The 26,286-nt window shown below is 41.6% G+C and overlaps 1 protein-coding gene across 2 annotated transcripts; it reads right to left on the bottom strand.

Annotated features, from left to right (window-relative positions):
• Positions 1–925: 925 nt before the first annotated feature.
• LOC114554124 (RNA-binding protein Musashi homolog 1) lies at positions 926–26,286 on the bottom strand. 2 transcript variants are annotated; one of them, XM_028575753.1, is made up of 14 exons: positions 26,144–26,286; positions 25,593–25,633; positions 24,802–24,883; positions 24,575–24,659; positions 16,317–16,358; positions 15,838–15,930; positions 10,092–10,140; positions 9,371–9,453; positions 8,999–9,116; positions 6,850–6,930; positions 6,174–6,230; positions 3,808–3,864; positions 3,426–3,580; positions 926–3,345 (listed from the first exon to the last, which is right to left on the bottom strand). In XM_028575753.1, the coding sequence occupies exons 1-14, from the start codon at positions 26,206–26,208 to the stop codon at positions 3,268–3,270; spliced, it is 1,086 nt and encodes a 361-aa protein (XP_028431554.1). In that variant the 5' UTR covers positions 26,209–26,286; the 3' UTR covers positions 926–3,267. The 2 variants fall into 2 exon arrangements, with proteins under 2 accessions (XP_028431554.1, XP_028431556.1); XM_028575755.1 differs by having other exon boundaries at positions 926–3,309.

The raw sequence follows: 26,286 nt of genomic DNA, 5'->3' as shown, positions 1-26,286 counted from the left end.
ATTCGGATACTCTTTTATGCACCACTTTACGGTGGAAATACCTTTATTTAGCCTGTGTGAAGAAGAAAAACACAGATGACAATTCTCAATATATATCAAAAATATAATGGAAAGTATGTTGTTGCGTGTCATTGGGCATTTTTAAGTGGGAATATGGAAATCCTGGAGCTTTCTTTAGTGGGTATACTGCGTATACCTGCGTATCACATAGAAAACACCACTTTTAGGGGTCCCTGCTCCATCTCTCTTTTAGTTAAGGGGTCCTTGGCTTAAAAAATGTTAAAGACCCCTGCTTTAGACTACACAAGAGTCAGGAATGTTACTGTACCAAGGGCAAACTGGTCCTCCTTGCACATTTACTACATCTCAAATGTCTCGTCATTGTAACTTGTTGGCATTTATCTTCTTTAGGTAGCTTTTCACATAACACCTCAGAAATATTATAGCAAGAAAAGGATCCAATATGGTTGAAATGTTTCCTCTCGTGACATGTTTGTTGTGAGTGATCTCTGATGACAAAATCAGGGTTTTCGAATCGTTTCGTCTTTCTTTTTTTCACTAGGATTACATCGGAGTGTTGATGAACAAAATATTAGTTTTCTAATCTGGTGTCCTCACAGATATTTTTGCCATGCTTAAGATATTTTTACTCAGGTCCTACAATGATTAAGAGAGCAGAGTTTTAACTGGGAATTCAGAGATGCACATAATGAACTTAACCTGCACCTCAATGCCAGATTCCCATTGAATGTGCCATGTGGAGGTCAGAATATTTAGGTCAAAGTTCAATTAAATTGAATTTTTGCCGCACAACCTTACAGAAAATGGAGGGGGGAAATATCTTCTACTTCCACTAGGTGTCTCCAAATTCAGAAATGTTACATAGTCAACTGTATTATAATAAAAAAAAACAATCACAATCAAATGCTTTAGAATAATTTATTAGGATTTTAAAATTGAAAATATCAGAAAAAGAAAACAAGAAAAAAAAAGAAAAGCATTGCTGTAAAGCTTGGCGGGGTACAGCCCAAATCTTAAACTTTAACTGAGCTCGTATAGAGCTACAAGCTCCACTCAAAGCGTTGGCCCTTTTCCTTACATCAACACAACAAAAGACAGCATTATAATCAATATACAAGGGGAACAAGATCTCAAAACAGAAAAATATAATTTCTTCTTTTTTTTTTTTCTGAAAATAAGTCGTAATGCCGCAGAATTATCCACACGTCGCGTCGTCTGCTATTACCAATAATAGTACTATTTTCATTTGTAAGGTAAAAAATAACTTATTGCTTTATTGTAAGTTAAAAAGTTACAGTGTTGGTGTCCAGCAGTAGTTTTATGTTGTGTCCCAGGTGCTCTGACAGAGGAACAACCAGCTGGATCAGGAAGTTTTCTGCTGTGCTGAACATCAAACAGGCTGCAGCAAGAAGGCTGAACAAACAGCCTACTTGTTTTGGCAAATGTTGAATTTGTTCCAGCTTTTTGACTTTCCTTGCCAGCCAGTGTCGTCTGTACTGAGGTCCTGTATCAGAGCCGACTGGGAGCGAGAACCCTGTTCCATTAGTTGGTTCCCTGCCCAAACCCCCCTCTGTTCACCACTACACGGAGCAGCAACTGTATAGAAACAATATGTTGGTTCCAGAGGAGTACAAATTTGTTAAACCTAAATATGAAATGGGAGGGAGGCGGGGGAGAGGAGCAGATCAGCCACAATGGAACAGGGTGCTTTTTTTTTTCTTTTTTTTTTAGTACCAAAAAAAGTGGCAATCGAAATGCTCCTTCGTTGCCAAAAGTAGTTCCATATTACACCTTGATGTACGCGCACAAACACTCACTCACACACGCTCAGACGCAATCACATGCACCTTCAAAAGCGATAAGAAGACAGAACATGATTGTGATGTTTTCTACAATTGCTTCTCTGAGAATGTCCTTCATTTGTTTTCCCAGTGGAGAACACCGCATTAAAGAATTATTTAAAAAAAAAAGTAAACAATAAAAACAAAAAAACATTAAGAAGTGAATCGCGCAAAAAAAAAATATATATATCATATTTTCAAAAAAAGAGGAAGTCAACCCCCGACCCTGTGAACCCCTGATTTCTCCTCTTTAAGGTTGTGATACTTCCGTAGTCCGTCATCTTAATCTGAAGTAGTTTTCATGAAGATGCAAGAAATCTGGTTCATCATGGTGTTAAAAGTTCAAAGTCAAAGTTGCTTTTTTTTTCCCAAGAAGCAAAGCAAACAAAGGGATGAGTATGTGACAAAATGTATTGAACTGAAAGAGTGTGCCAGACAAACTCCTGGAAGTGTTATTTCTCAACAGCTATCGTCGACAGTGCTGAGCTGAAGCATCGCTGGAGCCGACTGGCCAACAACGTACACATATACCATACGCGTACTGATTAAAATAGTGAGATGGCCACACATAGTAGTAAATGACAGCCAATCAAATAGCTATTAACCCTTTCCAAACCAACCAATGACATGCGAGCCAGTTCAGTAACCCCTTCAAACCCCCCCCACCCCCACCCAACGTCTATGTACAATATCTTACAGTCATAAAAACATTGCTTTAAAACTAATTACAGAATAAAATACCTTACATATTATCATTATTATGTCAATATTAATAACAATATTACAAAGGTTTTGTTTTTAAAGACTACCAAAATATACATTTTAGTTTAGTTTTTTTTTTTCATGTTTCATGATGCTTGAGTTAAAAACAGGAGTTTGTTGGATTTTGTTCTTCCTTTGTTAAAAATGGTTTTCAGACAAAGACCCATCTCGCACGGCTTTTTCTCTCTCTGTTCACATCAGTAACAGCTTAAAAGGATTTCATAATGAAACGAGTATCACATTGAAATAAGATAATAATAAAAAAAAAACTCAACATAGTCCTCTGTGACTTTGACAAACGCTTCCGAGATTTCTTTTTTTTTTTTTTTTTTTTTTGCAGATCTCTTTCCTCAGCTTCAAAAGAAAATAATGGATAACAGAGGGGTGGGGGTCTAGTTATTACACTACACGAGGACAAAAGAGGAGAGACGGGGGACGTTATGTTGAAGTGAGATTAGTACAGCAAAACAGAGTTCGGGATTTTAAAAAGATATTCAGTCAGTGGGTGAAGCCACAGGGAGCCAGGAGAGCCAGGAAGAGCCTGTGGCCGGCCAATCGGGTTGTGCCATCAGAGGGCAGCCAGCATTTTGATTGGCTCATCAGCAGAAGAGAGGCCCACCCATCTTCAGTGACCTGAGTCTTCTCAGTGGTAGCCATTAGTGAACGCAGTAGCAATCAGAGGTCCCTGGGGATACACAGACCAAGTGAGTGGAGACATGTTCTATTAGATTTGGGAATAATACGTGCATCCGAGCATGCATTGAAATGTGTGTGGGCGTGTTGGTGGAGCATGTGACCTACCCCTAGACCGTGGCCAAATCCTGTGCTGGGGGCGGGGCTAGCAGCACTGATGTAGCTGCTGACTCCTGAGTCCTGGTTGGCTGCAGCATACAGGTCAGCCATTGGTCCAGGGCTGCCTGTGCTCAGGAAACCAGCTGTGCGTGAAGGGGTGGAGCCTGAGAGACAGAGGAGACAAGTTTGGCTTCTTCACTAGAGGGCTTCTCACACACACACACACACACACACACATCTAAAAATACTCTTTTATTTGTCTAAGAAGGACATTGTACACACTTCTACCTAAGGCAAGTGTATGCACAAGTGCACACATTCTTTGTCTCAGCATGTTTCTCACACACACACACACACACACACACACACACACACACACACACACACATACCTCTAACTACTGCTGCTGCGGCTGCTGCCATTGGTCCATATGCAGTCAGGGGAATGGCTGAGGATTACAAACACCCCAAATTATTCCATTGTCATTGTGAAACGCTCAAATATCACATCATGAGTCACAATCTACAGCTCAGTGTCGGTTGACATGACATCTGCACAAACATCTGTCGTCTGATTTTTAATCCAGCTGGTGGAGGGGGCAAAATCCAAAAAAGTGCTGCACATAACATCCTATAAAATCAGACTTTAGGCTCTTTAAATAAGGAACAAAATAATGCTTATGATAAAAACAAGGAGGATGACAGTACAACTCAGGGCCACTAGATGGCAGAATAAAGGCAGAGCTGCAGGAGCTGCTGGTAGATGCAGGGGCCGTACTCACTAAACAAGAAGCTCCTGACCGGCTAAATTAGGTTCAGTTATGAACGTAGAAAATTTAGAGGCAGTTCAAAGAACTCCTGAGTCATTAAAGACCTGCTCATAATTTGTCAAATGCTGCTAATTTAATGTCACCATTTAATTTGGTTGTGTTTCATTTTTGACTTTTAATTTAAATTTAATCGATTATTTAATTAAACTACAATCTAAATTTTAATTTTTACTATTATTGTTTGTTTGAATTAAATGCACATTTTAATGAAATTTTAATTTTATTGAATTCAAGTTTCTTTTTATGTTTCCCCCGCTTGTTCTCTTATCTTAAGAATTCTCAGTAGAAGTTGCTCTAAGTAGCTTTGCGAATAGCTCTTACAGTTTTTTCCAATTGCTAAACGACAGTGGGCACAACTGGAGTCACATGTGCAAAACTCAAACTACAGTCTGCACTACCAACAGGCACCTGAGCTAAACAGTTCACATCTCCTGCAAAACTCATTCAAAGCAACACAACTCTTTACACACGTCTCAAAAAAGGCTCAGTGCAGCCAAACACTATGAACAATCCTCACTGAGATAACACACACTGTCAATCAGAACACACTGAGAGTAAAAACACTAGCATCAAACACCAATATAGAAATTATAAACTTTTTCATCTTTAGAGTTTGAACAGTTTGAGTGACTTGACACTACTCAATAGTTTATTTAAGGAAAAAATATAGATTGTATAACATACCAATTTTTACATAAGGTAAACAAGAAGCAATGAAAATCAGCAGTTTTCTTCAATATAGTATTTTATCTCTAGTAATTTATGGAATTACTGGGGAAAAAAACTAAAGGTACATAACAGTACCAAAGAATAGTGTGACTAATCCTGCCTTTCTCCAGCATCATGTGGCAAGTTTTCTTCATCACATTGGATGTCTGCATTATCTCTAAATAAAAATGAATGTGGTGTTTCTATTGCTTTCACTTCCATTACTTTCTGAAAAACAGTAAGAACGCAGTTTTACTATTGTAAAGATATAGTGTTTTTCACTTTTTTTATAGCTGTAACCTCAGACATCTTACCTGGACATATTGGTATCTGCTCTTTTACCTGTTTCTCTCAAACGGTACAGTGTATAATTGTTTCATTCTTATTTGGTGTTTGTATACAAAAAAAGGCTTTCTGAGCTTTCTTTATATAAATACCATATATGTTCATTAACTAGTCTAAAATAAGACACCTGCTTAGGCTTTCAGCTAAAACTGCAATCAGCAGTGTTTGATAGACACCAGACTGAAATCTTTTGAACTGTTTTGAATGTGTGGTTAACAGTTTTGACAGCAGTGTGTTAGCATTTGAACAAAGTGCTGTAAATCTACAGTGTTGTGCACGTTGTGGTTAAAGTCATGGGATAAGTGTGTAGAGTTTTGAAAACTGTGTTCAAGCAATGAAAAACGAACTAGAGTTTGGTCCACATGAACTGCTGCTGTGCAGACTGTAGTTCTGTAGACTCCAGTTGTGCCCACTGTCGTTGAGCAATTGAAAAAAACTGTAAGAGGAATTTCTCGGCTAGGAACTTTTTAGTGCCAATTTAAGACGACTCTTACTGGTAAGATAACTGGCACTTTGTTAATATGGCCACAGGATTCACAGACAGAAAGTTTATTGTAAGATTAAATGATCATTTGTAGAGTCACAGGATCACACACGTCTCTAAAGATGTGTTGGGAAAAAAATGTGACTGGAATAATTGCAGGATGCCACAAAGCTTGTGTTTTTGCCTACTTTATTACCTGAGTAAAATGGTTCATTATTCTAGTAAACAACCTGACTATGCTCATCAAAGTTCACATGAAACCTAAAGAAATAGTTTGACATTTGGGGAAATACGATTAAAGGCTTTCTTGCCACCAGTTTCATTTGACTTTTTCTGCTAAATAGCTTCTTTTTGTTTCTGGGGGCCCTTGGAGGAATGAGGAGCCACTGACCTGCCAGCTCATGGGGGTGGGATGATGTCAGGAGGGGGGTCCTCTCTAAATGGAATTCTAGAAACAGAGAAGGTCAAGAGAGAGCGCTTTGTAAATACAGTCACCATCCACCGGCCAGACTACAAAGCCCCCCACACACACACACACACACACACAAAGACATTTAGCCACACTAGAACGCTAACATGGAAGCACAGGCACAAAAAGTTAAACCTCTACTGTGAGGACAGACAGGCAGGAAGGTAGGAGCGAAGGAAAAGGAGGGGCAACACAGACAAATGAAAGGAGGTTACATAAGTAGATCAAATAAACAGAAGAATATAAGGAGAAAACAGGCAAATGATGGACATATGAGATTTGAGACGCAAGGAGATATTTAAGAGAAGGAGGAGGGTTTGGAAAGCCAGACAGGAACAATTTTAAAAACAATTTAAGATGGTATTAAGTGTGTGTGTGTGTGTGTGTGTGTGTGTGTGTGTGTGTGTGTGTGTGTGTGTGTGTGTGTGTGTGTGTGTGTGTGTTCATGCACTCTGGAAGTTTGTACACATTTCATTTTCCCGGTACTTTACAGCTAAATCAACTACATGCCACAGAATGTATGCTTTACACTTACTTACTTCTCCCTGTTAAAAGACATACAGAGAGTGCATTAAATGTCACATGTATATGGACTTACCTGGGAATTGGTAAGTGTAACCAGGAGCAATTCCAGAGTAACTACGGCTGGTGTAGGTAGCAGTCTGGAAACCTGGGTAACCTGTTAAAATTAGAAATAATCATCTGTTTAGTAAACTTGGCTGAATAAGGTCACATGAAGACATAGAGACCTGCGGGTTAATATGAAAATGAGTAACATATTAGATTACATATCGATTCGTTTCACGTGAAAACCTCCCTACTAGTAGTAGGATTTTCATCATAAACCTTTACAGCTGTTAAATGTTGTGTATGCAACAATACATTGGCCTGCTGCTAACCAGTCTCCTGTCAGCTATTTCTCTCTGCTCCAATGCAGCAAGTATCCAAAGTATGCAATGTCACATTATCATCATTACATTTTATATAAATATGACCAAAAAACAACAACCAAGCGTAGCCATTATTAAGTATGCACTACTTGATACCTAGTATGATGATTAAAGCGTCCACGTTATCATAACAGATTTTTTTCCTGTATTTCTTTAAGGGTCAGGGTCACCAAAGAGGAATTATGAACAAACCAGACCGAATGGCCCTCCCTTCACATTCGCCGTAAGATTCACTGGTACACTTTCATTTACAAGACCCTTCTTGGCCGATCACCTCCTTACTTAGTTCACCTGCTGCAGCCGAAGTCTGTCACATACAATACCCGGTCCTCAATGCATCGTCAATTAAGCATTCTCAAAACCAACTCTGCCTCTGGTCTCGCATCTTTTCAATATGCTGCCGCTCGCGACTGGAATGCTCTGCAAAAAGAGTCTCAAACTGGACAAACTAATTTCCATTTCATCCTTCAGAACCATAATACGGGGTGGCCTCTAGCTCACCCAGTACGAGCGTTCGCCCCATGTTGGCTGAGTGCTGCAGCGGCGCGGATTCGAATCCGACCTGCTGCCCTTGGCTGCATGTCATCCCCTTTCTCTCTCCCCCTTTCATGTCTATCCACTGTCTCTACTACTAATAAAGGGAAAAGCCCCCAAAAATAATCAAAAAGAAAAAAAACATAATATCATCCTTGTTCACGGACATACATAATACATTTTTCCAGCTAAATATTTGAACGGTTTCTCCCTCTCTTACTCACCCATTTTAAGTTATAAGTGTTTATTGATTTCTGTGTAGTATTTCAACTTGTATTTTATGTAGTTTCTAAACTGTATGTATTTCTAATGTATTCATTATCTAGCCCTCTTCCCTTTCCCTAAGTGGCTATGCCACTTGTCAGGCCGTCATTGTAAATAAGAACCTGTTCTTAATGACTTGCCTGTAAAAATAAAGGCGAAATAAAAAAATTTAAATAAATGAGTAAACAACATCTACAGCCGTTACTGAGACAATACAGTGAAGTACTATGTCAAATGTCCAGTAGAGGGAGCCACACAACCACAAATGCCACACACAGCTCTCAGCTTGTTTTTCTCAATGAGGACCCTTTCAAACCATATTTCACTCCAGTGCCCTTCAGCCTGTGACCTCTAAATGTTCACATCGTAGATCATGATTTGGAGATGAGCACGTAAGAATCAGCCGGAGATTAATATCAACCAAATTAAGAAGCCAATTTTAGTTCAAGTTAACTGGATTTCGCTTCTTAACATTTCACATATGACATCAAGGAGCCACAGACGACATGCTTAACATGGCACGAGTTTAGTTTGGTATTGCAGGATAAAGATAAAGAGCACTAAACAGGCCAAGACCCACGTGGAAATTTGCGGTGCGTCCACCAAGTCGCTGTCCGTGACAAATACGTTATTATTTGGACAAATGGACATCAAACCTTTCTCACGTTGAAAAATACAATTACGCGTTTAAATGTAGCTTTAAAAAAGGCCTATATTTTGAATAACAAGAATTAGAAATTCGGAAGAAAATCAAATTTCAGCAATAACTCAAACTCTTCAATTATATATGCGAAAAGTAGCCTTTCATTTAAACGGTTATTAACTCACTAATTGTGATATTAAGTAAAGACCTATTCGATAAAACTGTCCATAACTGTCAGTGTTCATGTTGTGTTAAGCTTCTGCTCTAAACAACAACACCTACCGCTATATGAATAAAACCTTTAAGGAGACTTCAGTCTATTTGCTTCGGGGTACATATGTGAGTTTGGATCTTACCCAGCATGCCGATGCCCAGCATGAAGGCGTCCATCCCATAGGGCATCACTCTGGAGCGGCCTCTGGCTGAGCCTGTCGGCGTCATCACCTCCTTGGGCTGGGCTTTCTTACACTCCACCTGAAGCATAGGAGACCGATGTTCAGTAATACGTTCAGTATAAAATACTGAGAGGAAGACACAACTACACAACATGACACACTGGCAGAAAAAACTAAAAGCAGCTCAAAGAAATCCTAACATCAGTGAGAGATAATGCTCACGCCTTCATGATAAAATCCTGAAAAGTTTTGGAGGTTTATTCGTTAGATGACGTTTAGTTCTTAAACAGAAACCTGTAGGTTGATAAGCTGTGTTACTGCTGACATGCGTACCATTTTGTTGTTGAGGTCATGGAAATGGATCTCACACACTTTCTCCACCACGTCTTCATTCTCAAAGGTGACAAAGCCAAAGCCTGGAACACACACAAGCTTATTCCAACACTTGCGGTACCCTGGTCTGTGACAAAGATGACCCCCCCCAGATCCCACAATTATATGGATAAAAAAAAAAAATAATTATGGAAAAAACACAGAATTTCCCTTTCTACAAAGAGTCATTTTTTTTAACACAAACACTTGACCACATTCAATAACTCACACACTTAAAAAAAAAAAAAAAAAAAAAAAAACTCTACAGTGGATATAATTAGACGGTCGCCAGCCATTTCTAACACCAGGAGCTAATCCACAGCAGAACAGGCCTTGCGTTGGTTGCCTGTCAATCAAGCTGTTGGCATCAGGAGGAGCAGGGATGGGGCGTGGTCCATCAAAAACTGAGCCCAGATTTACTGCCTTCTACCAATTTTCACACCCAATTTCTCCCACTCCACCCTACTCTTTTCCTTCTCCCTCTTTCCTCATCCCTTGTCTCGTTAAGTTGCGTCCTGGCCTGGAACTATCCAGACCCTGTATCGGATGCATTTCTTTTCATGGACATTCACACAGTGACTCTATCACGCTGTTTCTCCTTTCACCGGATGTTTGTAGGTGTCCCTACTTAACATAATGTGTGTGTGTGAGTGTGTGTGTGTGTGTGTGTGTGTGTGTGTACCTCTGTGTCTGTTGGTTGTTTTGTCAAACATAAGCATGGCATCATCGACCTGTGAGAACAAAGCAAAGAATAGATAAGCTTCGACATATTAACACACACACACACACACACACACACACACAATCATTACACAGCATGGGGTGCCATTGTCCCTCTTTAGCATTTGGAGTAAGAGGGGAAAACAGATGGAGAGGGTGCAGTGGAGAGAGGGAGGGGTGACAGGTGACAAAGGAGGAAAGAAAAAGAAAGACTACGAGGGAGAGAAAGGAAGAGAGTGCCGGGGAACTGGGGGGGGGGGGGAAACACTGTGTAAAAATAAAATGAAATACAATCCATCAAGGTAAAAAAGAAGTGAATGTTCCCCGTTCACGAGGCGCTGGAGGAAATTCTTCCCCATTCTTCGCTCGGTCTGTCTTTATCCTGAGTTCTCACAAACTCTGTCCTACTCTCTCTCTCTCCCCCCTTTCATTCATTCACCCTCGCTGTTCCCTCTCCACAAAGTTTACCATTCCCATGGAGACCCTGTAAAGAATTTCAATTAGAAGAACTTGCCCCCCACCCACCCACCCCTCCCCAACTAATTTCAATGAATAGAATGGAGGGAAAGGAGAAACGGAGAGGGAGAGAAAGCATGTGACAGAAAAAGAGAAAAGGGGAAACTGATGAATAACTGGGTGATAAAAACGAAATAGAAGGTGAAGTTTTGATAGAGCATAAATGAACATTTTGAATCAGAATATAGAACAAAGTGAACTGGGGTCTTTGTCAACACGCTCTCCTTTCATTATCCTCCTCCCAACATGTTCCTTTTTGCTCTCACTCCACTGCCCTATTCATATTCCTCCTCCTCCTCCTCCTCCTCCTCCTCCTCCCCCCTTTCACCCTCTCCTCCCTCCCTCACTTGTCCTTCACAGGCAGGAAAGTAAGCAGCTTCTGCTCGAGCTCTGATGACATATGAGAGCGAGAGATAGAGAGAGAGAGAGAGAGAAGAGAGAGAGAGAGAGAGAGAGAGAGAGAGAGGCCAAGGCCTGGGATCACTGTGGAAATGACCTTCTGTTGTCTGTCGTTAGCCGAAAACAAGTACTGCGACAACATTCACAAAAATCTGCAACACAGGTCTTCCTATATCACATGGAGATACATGTGGAGTATGACTACATGGCTATTTTCATTAGGCAACAAGCACTGAAACTCAAACCAGTGTAACATGAGTAGCAGAGGCCTCTGTATGACCAGGCCAATTTCTAACCTTTACTTCAAATGTAAAACACATCCTTCTAGTTGAGAGGACACCTGCGCCAGTGAAAGATTTTCAGATTTTCCTTGCCAAAATGATGAACACGGAGAGGATCAAGGTTGCCTGGCGTCCACAACCTGACCCTTTTAACTCTCATCCTTGTCAACATATAGCTTGGACACTCACAGAGCACCCCCTCCTCTCTCTGTCCTTCATTCAGTTTTTAATCGCTCCTCCTCCTCCTCCTCTTCTTCCCTCATGCCTTCCACCCTTCCGGTTGTCCAAAACTCAATGACACAGCAGAGAGCCGGGGAACAGGACAGTAAGTAGACAGCTGCAAGCCAACATGTTATCATAAGCGTAGAGTTACACGTTGCACAGCTAGCCCTCATGTTAGCATTAGCCACATCTATTCTGGAAGAGATGACCGACGGTTGGTCTGAGGAGCTTTTGAGCTGTTAAGCCACATTTTTGAAGCCAGAAGCCAAAGATAATATGCTGTGCAGTCATGCTAATGTGTTTCATCTTATTGTCTTCCATTAGCATACAATGGCACGCTGACTTGAGAAATATTCCGTCACGTGTGTGAGCTTATGCTGTGGTCGCACACCAGCCCCTTGCCCTTGCCAAAACCAATAAGAAGATGATCTCCGATGTCCACGGCCCAGGGTGATGTAAGACAATCTGATTGGATAGCTGTGGGGGTCTGAGATTGGCTTAGCAGCGGCTCAGTAACTAACTAGTCAGCATGCATGCAGAGAGTAAAAAAAGTTAAGGTCATATTCTCATGAAGTTCTGACATTCTCAGATGTACCGAAGAACATGGGGTCAGCTGTGATCATGCGCAGCTTTCCGAGCGCAGCATTAAAAATATCCATGTTTTAGTGAAGCGTGCAGCTATTGTCTGAAAAACAAGCGTTTGCTGACAAGTCCATTACACTTTCTGCGAGATTATGAAAGGTGGCATTCACATGTTTTCCCTTCTGTCTCTTTACATCTCCCTCTTTCATTCTCTCCTCTCTCTCTCTCTCCAGCCATCTCTCTCTAAACAGGCCAGCAAACAAAGTGTTCAGTCAAGCCTCCTAATCGGCAACTCACATGGGTGAGTGGAGTCCCAACTTTTCCCGTCTGCCCTGTCCATGCTGCATTTCTCATCTTATCCACTCCTTCCTTTGCTTACTGCTCTGACTTACTCTCTCACTTGATTTCAGAAAAGGGATTTTAACGGTAGTTTTTCATGTGAAGTACTATAAGCAGAATAAAAAGGTGTGAAAACAGGGAATTCCTTCGCGTTTAACATAATTGACTGTATGACCGGAATGCCTGATGACCAGTTTAAAACACAATTCTCTGAATCACACGGGCTCTGCGTTCAGCCAAAAAGAAGAGTGGTGTTCTCGACTTTCCACCCGGTTGAGGGGAATCACAAGACCTTCACCTCAGCATTCAGACTCATGTCTCATACAAACATGGCTGCCGTAGTGACATTTAGCAACAGGAGCTCCGATTTGTTCAGTAAGGAAACCCCACATTAACACATACCGTTGACTCCTGCCTTTTGGCCCCAAAACACCTGCCGTGTCAACTGAGCAGCCATTTCAGTCCAGTGAGTCTAATGAAGTTTATGTAGGTGCGCCTTCAGAAGTATACTGCAAAAAAAATAAACTACTGCACGTATCAAAGAGTTGCAGATAATGCATAGTGCATTCTGTGTTTTCCTTTGCGAGGCGGTGCCACAGTACGAAAATAAACAGGACACTGAGTCCTACTCCATCCCAACCTGCACCTTGTAACCAGGCTCAGATAATAAACAAAAACTACCTCCCGCTCAGCAGGAATGCACTTTGGAATTGGCGCTATCCATGATACAGCTTTGGTCTCACGTGTCCAAGCAGTCCAAATATTCCCTCATCCTGCTGAGGGAGTGTTGTCTTAGATATGATTGTCAGTGATCACCAGGGAAAACTGATTCGGCACAGGGCTGCCATTTTATAAAACACAAGTCAGGAACCAGGACACATGTCACAACATGCACCATTGACCAGGACCCACGACCCACAATTAGAAGACATGTGGATCTGAACTAGCACCCGAAATATGGTAAAACCCTAAACGTGAGCCAGAGGCCAACTGACAGGAAACACAGACAGACACAAGGCAGAAGGAGATTTGTGCTCTTAATTTATTCCAATCCATTAGGGCCTACGTTCTGAAGCAATGTTCATTTTCAGACTCTTCTCCTGCTTACACCAACAGCAGAACCACACACGCAATGTTTGTGACAACTGGATCACTGGCTGTGAGTCTTACAGTCTGTACAAATGTATGCGAGCTTCTCTCCCATCGCAGCTACGGCGATGCCACGGTCACACTTTCCTGCACGCACACACCCTGCTTTCCATTCATGCAAATGCACTCTTCGTACACATTTTTTAAGGGAAACAAAAAAAACAAACACTGGATTACAGCGGGACAATGGACGAAAGCAGGTCACCACGGCAACAAGCTGGGAGGGACTGGAGCAGGGTATGTGTATGTGGGATGGAAGAGGAGTTGGTGTCTGAGGTACTGATTTTGGGTAAAGTGTGTGTGTGTGTGTGTGTGTGTGTGTGTGTGTGTGTGTGTGGGGGCTGTTACAGGAGCAGCTGTTGCATTTGATTAGTTAATACTGAAGAGCCTGAACTCTACTCAAACACACTCCCAAACATCCCAAAGTTGGTTGGATACATTTATGGCCCATCAGATTGGTGTTTTCCCCCTTTCATAGCCACTTTTCTTCTTCCCTATCTCAACATTCTTCCCTTTCTCTGCCCTTCAACCCTTCTTAGCCCCCCTCCCTCTCTCTCTCTACGGGGGGTTGCTTCTTCCCTTTCAGTCCCCCACGCCATCTCCCTCTTCTCTTCCCCTCCTCTTGCTGCTTTTTTTTTTTTTTTTCTTCCTCCTTCTCCCCGGCCACTCATCTGTCTCCACAGCATGTGTTTGCCTTTCACCAAATTTCATTCAAAGGAGCTGAGCAAGACAAATGAAGAAGCCAAAAACACTAAGATGTGATCATAAAAGAGCAAAACAGCTAACAAAAGACATAAACTAACAAACTAACTAATACTGTAGCTGGCAGACCAGACCATCAATGGCCAACAAGCATTTTATTTAATTTCTTTTAGTTCTTTCTCTCTTTAAGTCCTCTCTTTCCCCTTAAACATTTGCTGGTAGTTTTCTGTAATTAGGTCCCTTTTGCACTTTCTGTTGTGCCTCGACTCAAATGAAAAGGGGAAAAATAGTCACACAAAATGAGAAAAACAAGCCTTTTGAAAGCTGAGATATGTCAAAGGGATGGGGGCAACAGATGAATATAATCTATCAAAGGTGCACAGTCCATTAGAGCAGTGAGCTCTAGACCAGGGGTTCTTTTACCCCAGGGGGGTACTTCCGCAGTTGCCAGGGGGTACATGGAAAGATTGTGGAGTAGCTCAAGTAATTTGATAAAATAGAAATTTCGTTTTTATATAAAAAAAAATCTGACCACATATTGAGCCAGCTTTAACACCTGAACACCACAATATGCAATTCAGAGTGGGTGAGAACATGTTAGCAAGCGAACAGAGATACATAGAGTAACAGTTAATGTTAGCTAAAAGTGATGGATGAGGGTTAGAGTTAACCATTGAAAATGTTGGCTGATGGATAAATGGTTAAAATAGCTAAAAGGAAAATGGTTGAAATAGTGAATATGAGCTAATAGCGATGGATAAACTGTTTAAATAGTTAGCTACTGGACAAACGACTGAAATAGCTAAAAGTAATGGATAAACATCCCGCTTCTGTCACTCCAGATGGTAGTAGTACTACAAATGCAAACCTAACCAAACCCACCTAACAAACAGTTCAATCGTATGAAAAAAATATTTTTAACATACAGTATCATATCCACTTTTATATCATTATTAGTTAAACAATATCTTGTTTAAACTCAATTCAATGTGAACAAATTTGTAACATGATGTTGGGGGGGTTGTTGATAAAGGGTAATTAAAGGGAAACACCACCTGAATGAAGAATTCCAATGTTATTTCCATGGCCTAGTAAAGTTCAATCAATATTTGTCACTCTCCTTTAAAGCCAGAAAGTCTGCACCTGCTCAATAGACAGTGAATGGGAGACTGATTTTGTTTTCTTTATTCTATTGTAGTGTTCTCAGTAAATGTACATTCCCCTGGGTGCTCTGTGTCATCTGTAATATTTTTTCCCAATTCATTATCTAGGGAGCAGACTTTATACTTGATGACAAATTTAAGTTTTAGCACTCTAGTTTTGGGATTTGGGAGAGATTTGGTTTTTTTGGACCATAGGAATAACATATATACATTTTGAAAACGGGCGTAGTTCCCCTTTAAGATTAGTCTGACACAAAAAGTTTGGAACCACTGCACTAGAGAATCTGAAAGACAAGAGCCTATCCCTGAGTGGGATGACCACAAATAGATACCAGATTTGTTTATATTAGTTTACCTTTCCAAACTGGTCGAAGTAATGCTTCACATCTTCGATGGTGGTATTGACTGACAGTCCTCCGACAAAGACCTTCTTTGTCCTGGTCACCAGCTAGTAACATAGAAGAAGAAGAAGAAGAAGAAGGCGGCATCGTTTAACACTAATCACATTAGGCAGGGGGTAGATGCTGGTGATAAAGAGACTTTGTGTTTGTTTGTGTTAAGCTTGTACTTAGTTTAGCTTAGCTTAGCGTGTGTGTGTGTGTGTGTGTGTGTGTGTGTGTGTGTGTGTGTGTGTGTGTGTGATGTTGGGTGCTGATGGTCAGGGGTTGGTTAGGGTCAAGGGTCGCTGTGTCAGGCTGGACAAGTGGATTGCCGCTCTTCTTTGGTCACTTGCCTGACTCTAATCCCAGCCAACCAGAGGACTGCGTGATGAGGGGTGACATATGACATCATCACTACTCCTTTTTGCTGTTAACCCCTTCAGGGTGCACTCACCTTAGGCTGAGCCCGGCGGGGAAACGCCACCTTCGGGTCGATCTGTAGGGGTGAGATGAGTTCAGATGAGTTTTAAATTGGTAATAGTAAAAGATTTCTGTTGTTGAAATAACGTACACATTTCAAGACATCCTAGTGTGCATTTAAATGTTTTGATGACTGATGAACTGTGACAATAGGCCGCTTATTACAGATATTTAGAGGGTTCTATTAAAAGTGAGCTGTGGTTGACATTTTCTTTACCTTCTCATTGTTTTGGAGACCCACAGACCCCACTGCTGTAAGTGTAAAAATAATCATAATAATTGCAAAGTCAACTAAGCTTTGTCCTTTACATATTTCTTTTTTATTTATCTGGTCTTATTAAAACCTAATATGTGGGAAATTATTTAAGCAATAACCATTCCCTTTGAATTTACATTCATTTATTTAGTTTGTCTTTGAGGCCCCAAACAGAAGTAATGTGTCATTTTTTGAAACATGTAATCAGTTAAAAATCATCTATAAGAAATCCTAATTAAATTATAAAAAAGTCAGATGTATTTTGAGCTGTTAAAGAGGGCTCTGAGTTTCCAGGAAACCAAAAAAAATATTACTGTTAAAAAAAAAAAGGTTAAGCAATAGAACAAATATTTTTCCTTTTCCAGAAATGGAACATATATGCTAATCTGTGAGTATGTATAGTAGACCCTTGTTTATGCAAGTCCCAAAAAATCCAAACACACCAGCCAAACAAACAGGCCTAGGGAACAAAATACAGAGTGAGACGTGAATACGTACATTCTCTAAATTGTGTGTTGAGACACAACTAAATACATCTTAGTCACAAGCTAGATGGAGCAGGGCAGTCTGGAATCCAAAATGAGCATTTAATATTCTGAATACATTTCAGATGGATATATATATATTTTTAAATCTCACAAATCCAGACAAGTTCCATTTTGGAGTAACCAGATTTGACTGTATACATATTTCTCCCAAGTGGAATGTCTCAGCAGTGGTCAGGGTTACAGATAAAATTAGAAGCAAATGAGTTTTGAATGAGCTGGCCTTTAATAATGCTAAATATGCAAAGCCTGGCTTGGCATTTTAAATTTGTGAGGAATCTTGTGTTATTCTCACTAAAGCCAACGAGAGAGATGATTTTAGGTCACAGGACCTTGTAGTGTATTATGGTCTTAGAGTTCCATCTTTGTTCTAATAATTGGATGTGTGAAGCAAAAGCCCTTGTGTCTCACACAGCCGCTATCAGAGGTATTGAATTGATATTGGCAACTAAAGAGGAGCTTATCAAATGGCCAGAAATAAGTACTTATAATGTGAACAATACACACAATACAACGGGAGAGTGTGTTCTTTCAATATTCTAACAATCCTTTCATCTCTTTCCTGTGATGATTTACCGCGTCTGATGACAAATCTACAGACGAAAGTATCACACGAGGACCTTTAAGTACCTCTTCGAGAACGCGGCGCTGTGTAAAATGCAGCAGCAGCGTCCTTGGAAAGGATTGCAGAAGGTCTTTGCACCTTAAAGTGCGGCACAAAGACAAGAGGAGTCACCTCCAGCTGGTGTGAGCACAAAGACAAAGGTGACAAGGGCAAACAAAGCCACCGGCAACTATAGGCAACAGCAGTGCAACAACACAGCGCACTACCAAACAACAACAACACAGCATTTCTTACAGGATCTGTGCTTAGTGGGCCAAATGGAACATAATAGATGAGTGGCTTCATACTGTATGATTACCATCACGGTGACCTTTGTACCACCACCTGTTTTTGTTTTTGGTTTTTTATCAAAAAGATGAGAGCAAAAGACACAAATACTACAAAAGGCAAATACAGATGTAGCCATTTCTATATACTCCAAGTATCACAGTGCAAGTAACAGTGCACATGTGCAGAGCCCTTTCGAAGGATACACAATGACAGAATCACACTAGAAGACTACCACAACAGGCAGCCATTACCTAGCCATTATTAACTATTGTGCTTCGTAATCTTGTAAATACATGTTTTTACAATAACACATCTTTACAAAACAGTCCTGTTGTAAAGTGGCTGGGAGATACGGCTGCTGAGAGGTGCCTTCACCCCGATTTTAACAAAACTAGAGGACAGGTGCTACCCTGAGGCCATTATGTGACAGAGACAGAGACCACGAGCTGACTATAACAGCGGTCACAAGGCTGCAGTCGCGTACAGTGTATTCAGTAGAATATTTGCCAAAAATTAGTTTCCATCAGCCTGAATGCAAACAAACACAAACATCCAACAGCATTTTTTTTTTTACTAATTTAACAGCATGTGGTGATTTTGAAAACCAGCCTCCTGTCAATGGATCTTTGTAAGATCCATTTGTTCTTCAATTCTGCTTGGAAACAGCCCTTTTTACGTTAGAGGTAGGTAATCAGTACATCTAGAATAGATTATGTCACAAAATGAATATATATATATTGTCATACACTTTCTTAAAACTCAACTAAAAAAACTATAAATAAAATGGATAAAATAATCGGACACTGGATTTGTTTTTGGCTTATCCAGCTAATGAAACATCTTACGAAGTCAAGATGCATCATCACATTGAGGCAACAATCGTGTTAATCAGAGACATTAAAGAGACAAACGGTACAGGAAGATCCGTTGACAAATGTTTATGTCTCATGACGTATATCATCATATTTCCCACCCATATTTCACATGTTGTCATAACACCAATATTTCATAGCTTTTAAATCATCAAGAGCTCTGAAAAGACATCCTAAAATACAGAAGGTTACCAACTAGACTAGGTTAGACCTAATGCAATATCTGTAGTAGTGCTACTACGGCTACATTCATGCCATGCTGTTAAAAAAAAAAAACAACATTCCACTTCAGCGAAATAACAGAAAATATCTAACAAGTCATTTCTACATCTGGCTGCACTCAGAAGAAGGCTATAATAAATGAAAACTAAAGCATCTATCAGACTGTCGGATTAGCCTCGGGGAAGACAGATAGGCCACAAAGCAAAAGGTAAAATGACTTAGCCAGGTCATTGTTTGCAACACTCAGAAATAGCTCTTCAGAGGCTGGACATTTGAGAAGTGGCTCTGCGATGTAACAGTCCCAATCAACAGTGGTGACAACATAACTACGCGTGAATGATGTTTAAACCTTTCTAGGAAGAAAAAGTTGCTCTTTCCAGACTGACAAAGAAGAGTTATGACTGAGTGTTCGTGAAATGGTCTGACTAACATCCTGCTTCATGACATCCAACCTCCACTCAACCTAAAGTAGCATAGTGAGCCTACAATATGATTTTAGTGGTTTAGCTTTGAAGACTAGACTAATCTACGACCAATATTCACCTCACGTGGCCCAGCGCGTCCACCAGTGTTACAAACTGGAAAACAAATAAAAAATAGGACGTCAAATCAATAGATGGATAGCCAGATAGGGATAGAGAGCGAGCGAGGAAGAGAGAAAGGAGAGAGCGTGAAAATGAGAAAGCACAGGGAGAAAGAGAAGGCATTCATTTGGAAAACAGAGTCAGCCCATGAGAAAGTGGGCCTGTCCAGTGTGGCGGTGCAGCGGGGCCGTCCCAGCAGGCAGCCCCTCTGATTTCATTAATTAACAGGACAAAGAGTACAAAACAGATGGGCCCGTAGAGGAACTGGGGCTCCGGTGCTACCCCCGCAGGCACACATGCATACACACTCACTTACGAGCACCCACATAATGTAGCACAAACATAAACACCAACACATGTATACAAAGTGGCGCACATATGTAATTAAATAGGCAAGAATACATGAATACACACAGAAACGCTAATCCACCTCTACTGACAACAAGTGCATTGCCAATCACAGAGTCATATACAGACATTTAAGCTGTGACACATTAGCCAACCTGCCAACACATTCTTGCAACAAAATGGCAAACACCCACACTGATAAAAAAAAAAAAAAAAAAAAGGGCACCACAGTCTGCCTCATTATGGCACTATAATCAATATAAGCTTAACAAAAAGCTATAAACAGAAGAGGAGACAAAAGGAGTTGGCATGTCAATGCATGCATGCAGAGCAAGAGAGAGACTTGGTTTGGGCTCAGGCCAGCAGGGTCAATCTGCACAACTGAACAATGGCACAGTAATTAGTTAACGAAGCTCACTAATGAGGCACCCCCCCCAGCCCCAGCCCCAACCCCACCGCTGCCCTTGTAACCCTGCTAGGGCGCCTCGCCAGGACGGGTGTGTGTGGTGGTGGTGGTAAGGGGGTGAGGGTTGTGCGTGGACAGAGAACCCAGGATCCAGGCTTTATCCCCGGATCTGAGGCCACGCATGGACCACGCAAGCCCAATCCAGTTTGTTTCCCTCAATCGGATTAGTTGCTTTTCAGATCTATACTAATTACAGCACAGAAGCTGGGCCTCCCTCACTCTCCTCTCCTCCACCCTTTCCATCCCCCATCTCCAATTTTGTCCACGTCAGCACTACCAGCTAATCTCCAGTCAGGAGCGAGGAGCTGGTGCTAGCAACTGAAGTCTACTAGCCACTACCACTAACTAGGTGTTAGACCAGTGGCCACGGCAGACCGTGGTGCCAATGGTCCACAGAGGCTGGTGCTAACATACTGTAGGCAATAGACGGAAGCAGCTATATAAGCACCATGCTGGGGACCACGACTGTACCTTCACAGATGGTCATGCTAAAAGCAGCAATTACCACCTACTGTAACCCATTTCAGAAAGGGCATTCTTGTTTACCTGGTGTAAAAATAAAAATAAAAAAAAATAAAGAATCTTCTGTATGAGCCTCATTTTGGTCATTCTCTTCTATAAAAAATGATCATTTTCTTTCAATTAATGTTTGTTCAGCGTTAAACTTGGGTTATTTAGGGATTATTTTGGAACACTACCCAATTACTAGGGGTGTTGAAATGAATCATTGCACGTGGACGTGGCTGATTCTGCATCGATGCATTGACAGACAATAATCAATGATTGCCTACTGATGTTTCTTGTTGATTTTTTCAGTCGCTGCTTTTTTTCTTTTTGCCTTTTGTTGGTTGTCCGCTTTGTTCAGGAAGTGACTTTTTTTAAGAGCAGATGCAATAAAAACGGGAGGTTTTATATATATATATATACATTTGTTGACGAAAACCATGTGTAGCAATATATAATACATTTGAGGAGGTGGCGCATCGTGATGCATCGGGATATTGAATCATATCGATTCGTTGACAGAACTGAATCGTGAGACCAGCGAAGATTCACACCCCTACCAATTACTATGTTATTACACATTACTAGCACATCATCATCAAGTACTGCGTACTGCACTTTGAATGTGGCTAAAGAAACATGTTTATTTATCTTAAGAATTAAAAAGTGCACAATAATCCATGACTTATTTGCCCGAGTAAGTGAAACAAAATTGTGCGGACAAATTTCACGTCACAAAATCCCATGAACATTTTGTCTCATCTGAAAACTCATATACCGTAACTACATAACAGATAATATCATGCCAAAATCTAAAATCTCCCCTCGCTAATCCGAGTCAATGAGAAGTGGCATTTCAGAGAATATCTGGTCTCATTTTTTCTTCTACCCCGTAACTGGTTCCAGTAAACTATTTCCTCAGAGAAAACAAATACCAGTTGTGCCCTTCTTCTCTGTCCAGAGAAATACAACAGCACACCACTGCCCTAAGGCCACACTCTGTTCCGACCAACACAACCAACCAAAACAACCTCACTCTAAAAGCAAACGACAACCTCTCGTGTGTTGCATGTAAATATTGGCCCACAGGTATTGACAGTAACCATAATGTTCAATTGGTGTTTGGACTGTTGCTTTAAAATAATACTGGACGTAATAGTACAGCACTGGGCTGTAAATGTTTAATACCACTTGTAACCAGTGGTATGAACCTTGCGCCAGTTAATGTAGTTTACTTCTAACCCTGGGTCCCTACACACAGCACCCTGTTGCTCTGTTACATCCCTTTCATTCACCTTCCTTGTCTCTCTTCTTCAGGCCATGTAGCGTCTTTTCTCACAAACCAAAGGCTCAGCATAAAAAGAAGTGTGGGGGGGATCAGATTCTCGAATACTCTTCCTCATTCCACGGAGGAATGTCTTTCTCACATCTCCTGCTGATCAAACAATAGTTATCCTCCTCTAACTGTGGAGAGGGGGGGGGGGAGGGAGGGAGAGTCCAGGTGCAAGAAGAACACAAAGTGCATAGAAATAAATAAATATAGAAAAAAAAATGTAATTGGGACAGGTGTTGGAAACGTTACAGAGAGGTTGTCACTGATCCCATAAAGATACGCATGTTATTAAAAACTGAATTTGACCCACAGTTGACTCAATGCTTGAACAATAATGTACTCTTTGAAAGGCTTTATTTATAATTATTAATAAGCACAGAAAAAGTGGAAACCGTGTTGCGCTTTTGAGGAATGAGCTGTTTTGCTGCTGCACAACATTCGGTCATTTTGCATCAGTGATATTATATTGATGTATTGTCATTGTAATGTATTGTGATAAGCAATACAGTCATTATTGTCTTTACCTGAGAGGTTTGCAAACACATAAAGAAAATGAAGGCTCCAATATTCCGAAATGTAAACAACAAAATGGCAACCACAACCCTGTTTAAAACGCCTGGTTGGATAAATGGTAGCACGGTGTGCTTCCCCCGCAGACTGCTGCCACAACAACCTGAGCAACCACAGCTGCATTTGAGTAGTTAACATTATTATTGTTTAGCGTTATGCTGTATTTTGGTTTATAATAGGGCAACGCCTAACCCCACCAGTGGCCTGCCAGCAATGTTCATCACACATCACACACTCTGGCTCTCAAAGACTGTACCTAGGTTTAATCGTTAATATGACTCATAGAGTTAACACTTTACAGTTGCTTAGAACTTGCATCCAAGCTATAACTGAAAACCAGAAACACTCATTTTGTAATAAAACTCACAGCAACTGCGCAGAAAGATCAAACTTTGCAATTCAATTCAAACATTTGAAAACTGCACTTAAAAGCACACAGATCATCTTGCACACACACTCACACCTAAGTATAAAGGTCTGTCGTGACATAACATTATATGTGTGTGTGTGTGTGTGGCTCTGCTACCCAACCGAGCCGAGTGTCTTAAGTTGATGCAAAATAGCTGAGAAGTTGTTATGGAGACATAAATCCCATCAGGCTGTGCAGTTACAGCACTGTCTCCTGTGGCTGGCGTCACCCCCGGCAACAGGCTTGCTCCAACAGCTAACCAACTCTACCTTTCTCCACCCCTGGGCTCTGCTGCCTTCCTGTGCCACCGATTTTCACTCTCAAATGATCCTATTATATTTGTGTGTGTGTGTGTGTGTGTCTCTGTGTGTGTGTGTGTGTGTGTGTAGGACACAAACTGACACACCCAGTCCCCATTTCTACAACTAATCTACATAACCAAGACAACAACATTCACACCTTCACAGATATTGAAATCTGAGTCAGCAGCTTTGACTCAAACGCAGGGATACACACACGTCTACGCGTCACCGTCCTCCGTATAGTTACAAATTATTATTATTATTATGTAGCTAAACACAAGCGCATTGTGTGTTCTGACTCCTATATCTGGTAACTGATTTGTCCTATTTGAATCTTTGTGTGTCAGTAGCGTAAGAGGGGAAATCACAGAGAACCCTCTGATCACAGTAGTTGTTCAAACTAACCCCAGCGGCTAATTTAATATTTAAATTCAACTCAGACTCATTTGGACCTCACAGACTCCCCCCCTCTGACATCAGTTTGGGAACAACTGCCACAACTGTTTCCTTTCCTCAAACTTTTTTTTTTCCTTTCAGAGTTGCCACCAGAAAACTGGTGCTGATATTTTCTATAAAAAAAGAAGAAGAAAAAAAAAAACTTGTGAGCTCTCTGCATAAACCTTGTGAGGGTTTAGCAGGGGCTCCTACCCCATTCAGGTCCCCAGGTAACCATGGCAATGAAGACCAAGAAAGAACGCTTTCATGTTGGCGCCCTGAACCGGGATTTGGAGAGGGAAATGAGCAGAGAAAGAGGAGGAGGGAGGGCTGCTCCAAAACGCACTCCTCAACTTTACAAGCCATAAGGTGGGAGGCAAAATGCACTGAGGGGGGGAACAAAAAAAACATGCTACACAGAATTGGGAAAAGTTACCCAGAACAACTCGCTGGCAGCATTCAGCTCTTCAAAAGGTAGGCCTATAACTCACCGTTTTGGAATCCAACTCGTGTCTGTTTTGCGCCAAAACCTTCTCCACACCGGCTTGTTCTGCGTATGTTACAAACCCAAACCCCCTGCGGAAGGAGAAAGAACATGCAATTCAACTCAAAAACCAGAATGCAAATTCACGGCAGCTTGAACAGCCTAATGGTAAAGCATGGAAGAGCATGAGGCATCCAGTGATAGGACGGCGGAGCGCACACGCCTCCTTCTTACCTCGACCGCTTGGTAACGGGATCCCGCATCACCATACACTCCTTCACCTCGCCAAATTTACAGAAGTACTCCTTCAAGCCCTCTGCAAAGACAGCAAGTGTACATGTTTAAATAAATCCACAATCAGATGTGACTTTCCCTACAGGCCCTGGTGAGCTGGTGGGCAGGCAGTGGCTGGAAAGAGACAATGGGGTCTGGCTGACCACGTTGTGTTTGTGTCCCTCCAGTCCTCAGAGACTGTAGCCTACACGGGCTATCTGGCCATTCAGCATTAACAGCCCATTAGGCCCTGCGGTCCACAAATAAAGCTATACTTGGTGACGATTGCAGTTCCGACATAGCAGCCAACAGCGGGATAATAACAAGGGCTGCCGCAACAAGAATACAACTGTATTCGTCAACCAGCTTGCGCTCATGGGTCTTAAAATAAATGAATGGATTCAGCAGAGCGCAACAATAAGGGACACAACACGCGAGCGATAACTTCTGCTTTAACGCCGAATAATCGATCGCTTTTACTATACATGCCCTTCTGTGTAATGAGCGCACAGGAAAAGGCAGACAAAGTCGTCGTATGTGCATGCACTTCCAGTGTTAATCTCACTGCGTCTCGGCAAGTCTAAATCCTAAGAGCTGATCCTTATTGAATAGGAGGCTTTGATTAAACTATTTAGGCTACAGTGTTTCTCTTTAACTCCAGGAAGCCTCACGGGTAAGATGGAAGCTAGAAAACAGGAGTAAACAGGAGGCTTTCATTCAGACTTATTAAAGTAGCGTGCGGGACAGCTCACCTTGTGTTGTCTGCCAACTCAGACCCCCGATGAACATTTTGCTGAATGAGAGAAATACAAGCTGTAAGTCACACAGAATAGCACGCCGTCTTTCGAGCACATCACATTCACATTCAATGGGGGAAACTGGAGAGGAATAATGTGTAATATAGCATCAATAAAGTAAGAAGAAAGCATCGGCCATGTTGCGAAGTCACCAATCGGCCAGTCGGGCCGTTATAATCCCCTGGAGGAGGAAAAAAAAAAAAAAAAAGGAGAGGATTTTCCAGATGATGGAGGAGAAGTTGCAATTTGGCCTTCTGGAGGAAACCCGAGATAAATAAACAAACAAGAGAGGGGGGGAAACAGGCGGAAAGCAGCGGTGCGTCTGTGTCTCCTTCGCTGAGTGGATCCATCCCACACATACAGACACACACACACACACACACAGCGTGCTTGTCTTTTGTCTCGGCGCTGCTCCGCTCCCGCACTGAACTCAACTAAAGTCCAAGGTGAACTCAAATCGGGCCGAGAGGCGAGCAAAAGGCAGGCGGACGGGCTGAGGCTTTTACCAGGGGTCGTGGGGGGAGTTGTCCGTGCCGGAGGACAGGCTGCTCTGGCTCCCTTCCGTATCCATTCCGCTCTCCGCTGGTATATTCCCGCACTGTGAGGCGAGGAGAGGCAGTGAAGCTCCACTGCTGCTGCTGCTCCAGAC

The sequence above is a fragment of the Perca flavescens genome, chromosome 4 (assembly GCF_004354835.1).
Source record: "Perca flavescens isolate YP-PL-M2 chromosome 4, PFLA_1.0, whole genome shotgun sequence".
NCBI classification, from domain to species: domain Eukaryota; kingdom Metazoa; phylum Chordata; class Actinopteri; order Perciformes; family Percidae; genus Perca; species Perca flavescens.
Note: the sequence above shows the minus strand (reverse complement) of the source record. Positions and strands in the feature narration are given on the sequence as shown.